General features: G+C 25.4%; 1 protein-coding gene across 1 annotated transcript; it reads left to right on the top strand.

Annotated features, from left to right (window-relative positions):
- The first annotated feature begins 7658 nt into the window (after positions 1 to 7658).
- LOC112744321 (polyphenol oxidase I, chloroplastic) lies at positions 7659 to 9999 on the top strand. The gene has a single exon (XM_025793906.3). The coding sequence runs from the start codon at positions 7930 to 7932 to the stop codon at positions 9730 to 9732; it is 1803 nt and encodes a 600-aa protein (XP_025649691.1). The 5' UTR covers positions 7659 to 7929; the 3' UTR covers positions 9733 to 9999.
- Positions 10000 to 11732: the final 1733 nt, after the last annotated feature.

Here is an 11732-nt window from a genome sequence, read left to right as displayed (position 1 = left end):
ACCTTGGCATTCATTTGTGCAGTGAAAAAATTCTGAATTCTCTGCCAAATCTGATGAGAGGTTGTACATCCTACCATTCTTGTTGCAAATGACGGAGTCATTGAGGCTAGGAGCCAGGTTTCAAAAAAGAATCATGCCTCTTTCAAATCTTGAATTCTGCAGCTACTATACTATTTCTTTTATCTTCTTCTGATCGAAACTGTGTTGAAACATTCACTCCATTGATGAAATCTATAAGCTCATGAGCTTTGATGGAGGCTTCAGCTTGATCCTTTCAAGGAAAATAGTTTATATCATCTAACCTGATTGAAATTGGGATTGAAAAATTGTGCACTATTACTGCTAGTTGATTGGTAGCAATGTTTTCACTTACTAGTGGTGGAATAGCCATGGCTTGAAACGTTTCTGCCATTGAACTCTAGAGCTTTGATACCGTGTGTGTGTGTGTGTGTGTGTGTGTGTGTGTGTGACACATAACATAATCTGATCCTACTCAAAAGAGAACGTAGTTTGTAACATACACAACGCGTGCAAAATCAAATATATATGGTGGCCTATTTTTGTAAGAGTTGTTGGTTTTGGTCATTTTATCTCTGTCTAATATAATCATATTATATGTACATACAAAATTAATTACTAAATTAATTATTTGTATAAAATTATTAAAAATATAGTATAATTAATTATATATTTTTTGTCAGTTTAAAATTCTAAAAGAAGCATTTTCATAATATAGTAATAGAATTTTTATAATAAAAAATTCTAGAATTTAATCTCTTTTGAATTTTAAATAAAAAAATTAACACAAATTAAAAAAATAATCTATGCAAAAATTAATACAAATTCAAAAAATATTCCTATAAGAGGAATCTGCTAAAAATATAATATAATTATTTAGGTATGTGTTTTTTTCTATTAACTTATATTTTTGAAAGAGATAATTTTATAATAAAAATACATGTTAAAATATAAAATATATATTAAAAATAAATTTAATAATTATATATTTATATATAAATACATATTAACTAATTTGATATTGATTTTTTTGTGTACATATAACATTTTTATATATACCTCATAATTAATATCGAGAATACTTTTTTCTAATTGGAGGAAATTAATTTAAAAATATTCAGCTTTTGACAAAATTTAACCCCAAAAAGAATATTCTGACTTGTCACCTTTTTTATTTGACAAAATATACCAAATACAAAAAATCACATTTCAAAAAGTCAAAAACATTATATAACACATTCTAAAACATTTTTTTTAAATTACTTTAAAAATAGATATTTCTATTCCCAAATTTAGTAATACTGCACTAATTAGTGCATATTTTGACAAATTTTTTTTTTATGTACATGATAAAAATTAAAATAAGATAAAGATTTAGATATCGAACTTCGTAGCAAATATTTTGTATGTACTTTTAAAATAATTATACCAATATTTTTATAAAGAAATTAGATTAAATACATGATTTGTCTGCCACTTATAAAAAAAATATGAAAAAAATGTCACAATTTATAACAGTTCATTGTTATTAGTTTGTTACTACATAATGCATTTGTTGTGTTCTCCTTCATGAAAATTCTAATTAATCATTTATTTTATTTTATTTTTTAAAAATAAATAATAATTTGGTAAAAAAATCTGTATACATATTTTTATCTTTTATCACACCATTATTAATTTTTCCAATAACTGCTCGACCCAAAAATTATGGGAATACAAAAAACTACTGCTCCACTAGAAATTGCTTTTGCATTTCTTCATTATTCTCCTTTCTTAGCTTTTTCTTTAAAAAAAAAAAATTCTTCTCTATCCATTAGATAGTGCCATAGTGCTAATCTTTTAATTTAAAGAATATTATAACCAAAATTTTTATCAATTAATCAATAAAAATACGGCTAAACTAATACAAACTGTCTAACAAGACGTTAATACATATAATTAGAGTTGTTTAATGTTTTGCTTGTGCCACTTATTACGTAACTATTAAATAAATGGTCGCTTAATTAGTTGTTCTTTTATAATATAAATAATCCAATCAATAATTATGATGGTTTCGTGGAGCGTAATTTTTGTCTGTAGGGTAGAAAAAGTCGTCGATATACTAATTTATGAGTATATGAAAAATTAATTAACAAAAAAAAAATTGAATACCATCAGTTAAATTATTTGATACAGCAATGATACATAGTCATCAGTATAATTTATTGTTTTTAATTAGTAATTATTAATCAATAATATTTAAAATATTAACTAAAAATATAGTGTTAGACTATTGACTAAAAATATTGACAAATATAATATAAATTAAAATTATGACTCTTAAACTTTTGTCTATTTAATAATTCAATATGTATCAAAATGTTTTTTTAAACTTTATTTTCTTAGTACAGGTGAAAAAAAAAATTTCTTAATCTACATGCCTAATTAAAATTGATCATTATTGAGAGTAACACTTACATGATTCTGGATTAGAAAGTTTTCATCATATTTGCATTAAAATTTAAAAAAGTATTTTTTGGATTACTAATTCAAATATGAACATTTTTTAAGGTTTGGTATTATAATAATTTAACAAAAGTTGCTAAAAATGTTATTCCAAAAGTTTAAGTTATTAAATAGAAATACATTATAGTATATTTACTACGCATTTTTAATTACATAAAAACTTCTTTTTTGAAATGCATGTGTGACAATATTCAATTTTTAAATTTTTAATTATAAAAATTTTGATATTATAATATAAATTAAAATTTTTTATCTCAAAATTTAAACAATTAAATAAAAACACATAAATAATCATATCAATGTAGATTGTGAAATAACATTTTTTTTTGGCGTGTGTATGCTTCTGTAAATACTAAATACAGTTGTGTTGGTAGGGAAAGATTCTTGCGTAGAAGAAATCAAGAAAGTCAATAAACTCTTCATAAGCACAATAGCACATATACATTATTAGCATTAGATTCATCTTAGTTTGTTTCTTTTTTTTAGATAAAATTAATTTTGTATAAATTAATAATATTTATAATATTTTTTTAACATAAAACGTGCCTTATTTCTTTGGATTGTACTATGAAGTTTGAAAACTGTCCATTATTTATTGCATTGGCATATGATTGTTTAAATATAAAGTCCTCGAGTAGTGTTCAAGATTGTAGGTTTTTTATTATTTTATTTTTGGTCATAGGTTACGGTGTTTAAAATGGACATATCTCTGGCATAACATTTAAATACTATTTTGCATAATTCCATTTGTCTAAACTTAGATTTGTTACATAATTAAAATAAAAATATATAGCATACTACTCAATTATTCTAAACAAAATTTTGTTACATTTTTATCTTCTTTAGTTTTAAATTTTTTAAAATTTTAGTAGGCTATTAGGTTTTATGTTTTATCCATAAAAACTTATTAGTAGTTTGTAAAATTTTTAAATGATTTGTCTATAAAGATTTATAAACATATAGAGATCAGATCAGATTCTTAAATAACCATGTCTCTGAATAATTTTCAAATGATTGCTTTATCCGTTAAACGAACTTGTTAAATAATATATTCTAAAATTTAATTATTTAATAAGCGTTTATACATATATACTAGTATATTATTACATGATTAATAAATATAATTATTTTAGGTAAATACTTGATCAATAATAATTTATATTTATATTTATAAAAATTTACACACATAAAAAAATATATAATTTATACTTATATTTACTAAAATTTATACACATGAGTTAATACAGTCTAAACTTATATTTACTAAAATTTATATATATAAATCAGTAAAATTTATTTGTTGAATACAATTTAATATTTGTGTTATCAATTAATAATCAAAATTACTAAAATATCTGGTGGCTCTCAAGACCTTTTGTATATATAATTTTATCAAATTTTTAATGAAATTTTTATAATTAAAATTTTTAATTAAATCTACTAACCGTTTAAAAGCAATTAAATATTGTAAAAGTATTCTCTAATTTGTTTAATTTCTACAAAGATTTTTTTTTTGTTTTATCTTATTATAAAATTCTATCTCTATTTTTGTATTGTATTGTAAATTTTGTTTTAGTTTTAAAATTGTTTGTCAACTGAAAATTAAGTTAAAATTCATATTTTTTATTTTTGTAATTTGAGGACATATATAGTAATAAATTATTTTTTATTTGTATTGAATTAGGATAAATTAGTCTATAAATCTATCAATTCCATAAAATAAGACATTGATATTTTAGACTCATTTTATTTTGGCGAGACTTGCTAGTCCCCTAAATGTGACCCATCTTGAAACCAACTGTGTAGCCTTGGATGCTGAAAACTTCTACCTCCTCTGAAATAACATCTGCATTTAATTCTTGCTGCCAGGGTAACCTCTTCCAAGATCCAGTATTTCTTTATGCCCAAGAAGTAGAGATTCTACCTTTACTAACGAGAAACATTTTAGATTTCTAGTCTAAATTGAACAATAGTGATATTCTATGATGGACCAACAAAACAGTGACATGAATACAGAATACGATATGATATAGAATATATAAGATAAATATTATTTTATCTTCTTTAAAATAACATATAAATTACTTTTTGATGTGTCATATTTTAATGGGTATTTATTTATTTTAAATTTTTAATACAATTTATTAGATGACTAATTTATCTAATAAAATAAAAAATAAGAAATTGATTTCGGATCATTAGACTTTGTTGGAAATTTAAAAAATATTTGAAAAATAATATTATATATTATTTTTTTATTTTTCACATAAAATCTCTAATTTTTAACAAAAATTAAATAAAAATTCAGACCTTCATAAAAAAATAATTCCAAACTAGCTACATTAATTTTAAAAAAATAAGATATAAGTGTTTTACTTTCTTTCTTTTTTTTCATATAATTCGAAACCAAATTGTATAGAATAAATGTCCAAATTTAAAGATCTACTTGACATGATAAACTTTTTAAATTAAAAATTTTCATGGTGACATTAATTTATGTTTCTATTTTTAATTTGTCACATCAATATTTTAGTTCATAATTTAGTTAATATAAAAAAAATTTTAAATTAATATTTTAATAAATATATAACAAATATATTAAAATAAACATCGAATTAGAATATGACACATCAGAGAGAATAACTTACATGTTACTTTAGAGAGGGTAGAATAACATTCACTAATATATAAATATATAAATTTTAAATTTTTATAAGATATAGAAACATGGTATATATAAATATAAAGTATTTTTAAATAAATTATAATAATATTTTATTATTTTATTGATATTAAAATATAAATTAATTTTTTATTATTTTTTAATTGTATAAAATATTTAAAATATTTTTTATTTTAATAAATAATAATATATATTATTTGTAAACTTATTCTAAAAATATATATTAAAAATAAGATTAAAAAATGCTGATACATGATTATATTTAAATGTGTCTAAAGATATTTTAAAAAAAAAATTATTTTTATTATAACACAGTTAAACATAAAAACACCTATGTCAAATAAATATCAATAAATATTATATCTAAAATATGTCTGACATACAAATATAATAAATTAGCAAAGTGTCCGGTATTCTTCTTAAAAACCATCTAGTATGACTTGTATGTGTTCTTCTAATAAAATTGAATAACCAATTATTGATACAAATATAAGAAATCAGCAAAGTGTCCGATATTCTTCTTAAAGACCATCTAGTATGACTTGTATGTGTTCTTCTAATAAAATTGAATAACCAATTATTGATAACAGAAAATCCACACTCCACAGCCTTATATATTTATGTTAAGAAGATACTCAGGGGCACCAAACTTTTTAATATTCTTCAGTTTATTTTTCGATGAAGCAAGTTTTTGTATGCCCAAAAAAACTAAACAAAATATAATTCAATGCGAGTCCAAATTTAATCAGACAAAGCACAACCTATCAAACATATGTTGAAGGAATTGTTCATATGACGAAAGAAGGCAAGACATAACACCATGATCCTGAAAGCCACAATGTCTTGTAAGATGAAATTCTAGCAAGGGATTTTTCAAGTCATTCATTTTCTTACAAGGAATTATTGTCCCTACCGTTTACAAGAAATTATAAATTATAATAAAATAAATTTCATCCCTAATTTTTTAAATAAATTTTGGTTTTATCTTTATATATTCATTAGATATTTTGTTTATATGGTTTAGCATTGTGTCCAATTAAAAATTTTGTAACTATTTTTGTCCCATTGCGTTTCAATCCAATTTTATTTTAAGTTTTACAAAATATCATTTATAGAACTTGTTCCTATACGGATACTTTGAGGGGAGTTCGGCTTCTGTAAATTGACGCCGAGTTATTTCCTTCAACGTCGATCTATAAATCTTTGGGAAGTCCAAACTTGCATTTGCAAAGAGTGTGATCCAAAATAGGGGGAGTGTACCTGCAAAGGCACTCCAATGCTTAAGTTAGTATTCTCAGGATGTAGTCCATCAAGTGTGGTTGTTGCATGCAACGCCGAGTTATAACGTATTGTCGAGTTATAATGTAAATTGTCGAGTTATGATGTATAATGTCGATTTATAATGTCAGTCTTCTAACGGTCCGGATCAGAACTATATATCATAAATAGTATTTAAGATTAAATGTGATATTTATTATTTAAATGTTTGATTTTAATTTATTTAAAATTTTATACAAAGTGATAAAATTTAATTGATTCATTCAACAAAGTAAAACTATCTGTTTAAAATAAAATCGATTTCATTTCATCAATTATCTTCGATGCAAAATAAAATTTAGAACAGTTTTACTTTATATACACATCAAATTTAAAATTTTTAAAATGCTCCATTAAATTTTTTTTAATATTAATTTTATGATTATGTTTCCTACTCTTAATTAAACTATTACCAATAGGCGAAACAAATGTATAGAAGTTAACTTAAAATAAATTTTAAATATTAATAACAAAATTGATATAAATTGATAATTATATTAGGAATATATCAAAATTAGCCATTAAAATTAATTATAAGTATAAAATATATATTATTAAAAATTTATAAATATTAAAAAAAAAGTATATATTAACCAAAATTTATGTAAAATTAATAATTAAAAATTATTAAATATTAATTTAATTAAATATATTAAATTATATAATAATTTTCAACTATTTCACCATAATATAGTTCAACTTTTTTTTTTTAATCATACATCTTAACACACAACACCTCTTCTTTTTTCCTCATGAGTTTTACTTTAGTCATAGCTAGGATTTGAATCCTAATGGAAAAGTATAGGGTACCAATATATTATCTGCCAACTTCTGTCAACTCTTATTTATAATTGTGTTTCATAGAAGTATGTTCGTGGATGTGTCTAATAATTAATATATTTTAAATACATATATAAAGAGACACATCCAGAAAATATATTTATAAAGACACTTCTATTAAACACAACTATAAAAAAGATATTTTTATTAGACACATCTACAAACACACTTCCATGAAACACAATTATAAATAAGAGTTGGTAGAAGTTGACAGATATGCCGTTGGTAATACTCTTTAGCAAAACATACATAAATGTTATTAGACCAAGACTTGCAGTGCATAGTATAATTCAACTAGAATGTGGACTCCCGCACGTTTAAAATTACTGGACACATTTCTTCCACGATTTCATCCTGGAGTCCAAAAGCATTATATACCAAAGATATTTTGTTTTCTGTGAATAATATGGCCTTATTGGCAATTACATTATAGACCTTTGTGCATGTGTTTTAAGTTTGAAATTTACTTTTCCTCTCTCTTTCTCTCTTATTTATACACACCTTCCCAACAAGCAAGGGGCATAGGCAATGAATCAGAGTAAATAGGGTATCAAACAGAGAAAAAGATGAGTCCTTTTTCACGGGTTCTATCTACTTTCTTTGCTCTCATTATTGTCCTCTTCTTTCTCATCAACACCACCACCATCTCCACCTCATTCTTCACCAACATCAATGCTTTCTCTCACTTCTTGACCACTTTTCACGGCAAAAACAACCACCACTACTCCTCCAATGACCATACAGATCAACCCCATATTAGTCTATGGAGATCCACATGGAGGAACCCTTTCATTGCCTTCAAGGGTATAAATGACATTTCACCCTCCTCTGTTTTCAACAAGAAAAACATATCAAGAGCAATCTCCCCAGATATTGCAAAGTGTGGCCCTGTAGAGCTACCTCCAAATGCAATAACCCTACCATATTGTTGTCCAATTCTACCCTCACCCTTAAAGATCATAGATTTCAAAGAATTTGCAAAACCAAATGCTCCTCTTAGGGTTAGAAAACCAATCCACTTGCTAGATGATGAGTACATGGCCAAATTAGAAAAGGGCATTGCCATAATGAAATCACTACCTGAAAATGACCCACGTAATTACATACAACAAGCCAAAGTCCATTGTGTTTATTGCAATGGTGGTTACCCTCAAAAACCCCCCTTCCAAAACCTAAAGATTGACATCCATAGATCATGGCTTTTCTACCCTTTCCACCGTTGGTACATCTATTTCTTTGAGAGAATCTTGGGGAATCTAATTGGGGATCCAAATTTCGCTGTCCCATATTGGAGTTGGGATTCCATTGAAGGCATGCAAATGCCAAAGTACTTTGCAGATCCAAACTCTTCACTTTACCACAACCTTAGAGACCCAAGACATTTACCACCTTATATCGTTGACCTTAACTACCACGTCAACGCTGAATCCACTACTCAAGATCAACAAGTCAACTATAACCTTGCATTCATGTACAAGCAAATGGTTTTGGCCGATACTAAAGAAGTTTTCATGGGCGGCGTTTATCGTCATGGGGATCAAGCTCAACCGGCCATTGGATCGGTTGAGCTTGCTCCCCATAACACCGTCCATAAATGGGTCGGAAGGGCCGATCTTCCGAGCCAGGAAGACATGGGAACGTTCTATACGGCGGCCAGAGACCCCATTTTCTATCCTCATCATTCGAATTTGGATAGGTTATGGGGGATTTGGACTTCTTTGGATGGTGGTAGAAAAGATTATAGAGATGATCAAGACTGGTTAGATTCCGAATTTTTCTTCTATGATGAGAATCTGAATCTTGTTCGTGTTAATATAAGAGATTCTCTTGATACTAAGAAGTTAGGGTATGTTTATGAAGAAGTTGAACTTCCTTGGCTTAATGCTTCTCCAAAACCAAGTAGAACCAAGTTGCAAAGGCAAGAAAAGAAGGCTTCACTTTTGGCATCATCACAAGATCCAATCACTACTACTATTACCAAGTTTCCTCTGGTTTTGGATTCTAAGGTAAGTCTTGTTGTTAATAGGCCTAAGAAATTGAGAAGTAAATTGGAGAAGGAAAGAGAGGAAGAGGTTTTGGTTATGGAGATTGTTGATTTGCATAGTGATAAAGACGTTAAGTTTGATGTTCATATTGATGATGATGAAGAAATGCTGAGTGGGCCAGATAAAGCGGAGTTTGTTGGCACTTTTACAAGTGTGCCACATGGTAGCCATAAATCAAAGACTAAGTATTTGGTTGCAATATCAAAGGTGTTGGAGATTTTGGAAGCTGAAGAAGATGAAAATATTGTGGTAACATTAGCCCCTATTGTTGGAAAAGGTTTGGTCAGCATAGGAAGCATCATGGTTGAGTATATACCAAAGTAGATATTGTAATTATTAATAATTAATATTTTGTGTTCTAAAAGAGGTAAAAGAAAAAGAAAGGAGGGGGTGGTGGAAGATGAAAGTGGTTTGATTTGTCGATCAAATCATGTGTTTGAAATAGTATAGTATATAATAAGTTCTTTTAGAAAGTTTTGGAAAATTTATTCTTTACATGGATTTCTTTGTTCTTGGTGTATTACAAATTTCATGTATTATGGAAAGATTATTTAGGATTGGACTGGAATGCAAAGAAAAGTTGTGATTTAATTTTTGCATTTAGAATTTTTGTAAGTTTTTTGGGATTTAATTTCATTGCTTTTAAAAAATATAGAAATCTTATTAGATAAGGTAGTTATTGTTAAGACTCCGGTGTTTGATTTTAAATAGAACAATCATCTTACTATATAAAAATTAGTCATGAAATTAATTATTTATATAAAATATATAATAAATATTAAAAATATATAAAATAACACACATATATAATATAAATTAATTTAATAATTAATTTATAGTGTATAATATTTTTGTAAATTGAATTTATTATAAAAAAATGATTGATATACAATAAAATTAAACTAATATAAATTATTTTTATTTTTAATTAAAATTTTAAATAATTATTCATTCTAGATCAATTTAAAATACAGCTTTTAGGACTGCACATGGATCGGATAATATCCGCATATCCGCGGTAATTATCCGCATCCGATCCGAATTTTGCGGATATTATCCGATCCACACTATAATCGGATCGGATTGCAGATTCAGCAGTGATATCCACGGATCTGATCCGTAAATCCGCATATCCGCACATTACATATAAATAGCATAGTTTAAGAAAGTAAACTCTAATGTAATATGAATTTTAATGTGTTATTTTATGAATTTTATGATATTTTGTTTTCAATTTTTTATGTTGTACTTCAACTTAGAATAATTGAACTTAAATCTTGTGTTATTATTTTGTTTTTGTTATTCAAGAGAACTATTATTAATAATATTTTATGAGTAAATAGGCTTAAACAGATAAAAAATAAATTTTTTGGATATTTTTTTGTAAAAACAGCCAAATAGAACTTAAAATAGTTTTTTTTTGAATGATGCGGATATATTCGATATCCGATTCGATCCGACGGATCGAATCGGATCCAACCTAAAAAAAATGCGGATGTCATATTTGATCCGATCCAATAAATACAGTGCGGATAGGATAGAATTTTAAGCTATATCCGATCCGATCCGATGCAGCCTAACAGTTTTAGTAACGATATATTAATATAAAAAATTGGAAGGAGCATATGTACTAACGTACATGATTTTCCATTGTCATTTCCGTCGTCACAGAAAATTGTACAGAAGTAATTATAGTTCCATCTACTATCATAAATATATCAATTTCGTCTATTTGTAATATAAAATCATTTTCCCTTCTTCCCAGGGAATGTTAATGAATTATAAAATCTTATAATTTCTGCCATACCTAACCTAACCAATTTATCAAAAACCAATGTTTCGTCGATTATTCGATCATATTTTTAAACTTATAAAGTATAGAAAGTACAATGTTTTATGTGAGATACGGATACTCACGTGATCTAATAATATATATTTCCATAAAATATCTCAGTCATAATACTGTACATTAAAAATTAAATATTAAATATTAAATTAATATAAGAATTCTAATTAGACTTTTAAGAATATTAACAAAAGAAAGATTTTATTCAAAAATGATAAAAAGATAATTTTTTTATTTTTAATATATTGAATATATAAAGTTTAAGAACATTTTATTATCAAAATAGTTAAATTTATAAAATATATGCTAAAACACAAAATAATATTAAAAATATATAAAATAATATATATTTTAATTAATTAAGTAAAAAGTTTTAATATATACATAATATTCTTTAAAAAAAAAAACAAAACTAGTAGGTTCATCGTTTAAAATAGATGGTCACAATCTTAATAAATATATTATAAATATATTTTAG

Source organism: Arachis hypogaea, chromosome 14 (genome assembly GCF_003086295.3).
Source record: "Arachis hypogaea cultivar Tifrunner chromosome 14, arahy.Tifrunner.gnm2.J5K5, whole genome shotgun sequence".
NCBI lineage: Eukaryota > Viridiplantae > Streptophyta > Magnoliopsida > Fabales > Fabaceae > Arachis > Arachis hypogaea.
Note: the sequence above shows the minus strand (reverse complement) of the source record. Positions and strands in the feature narration are given on the sequence as shown.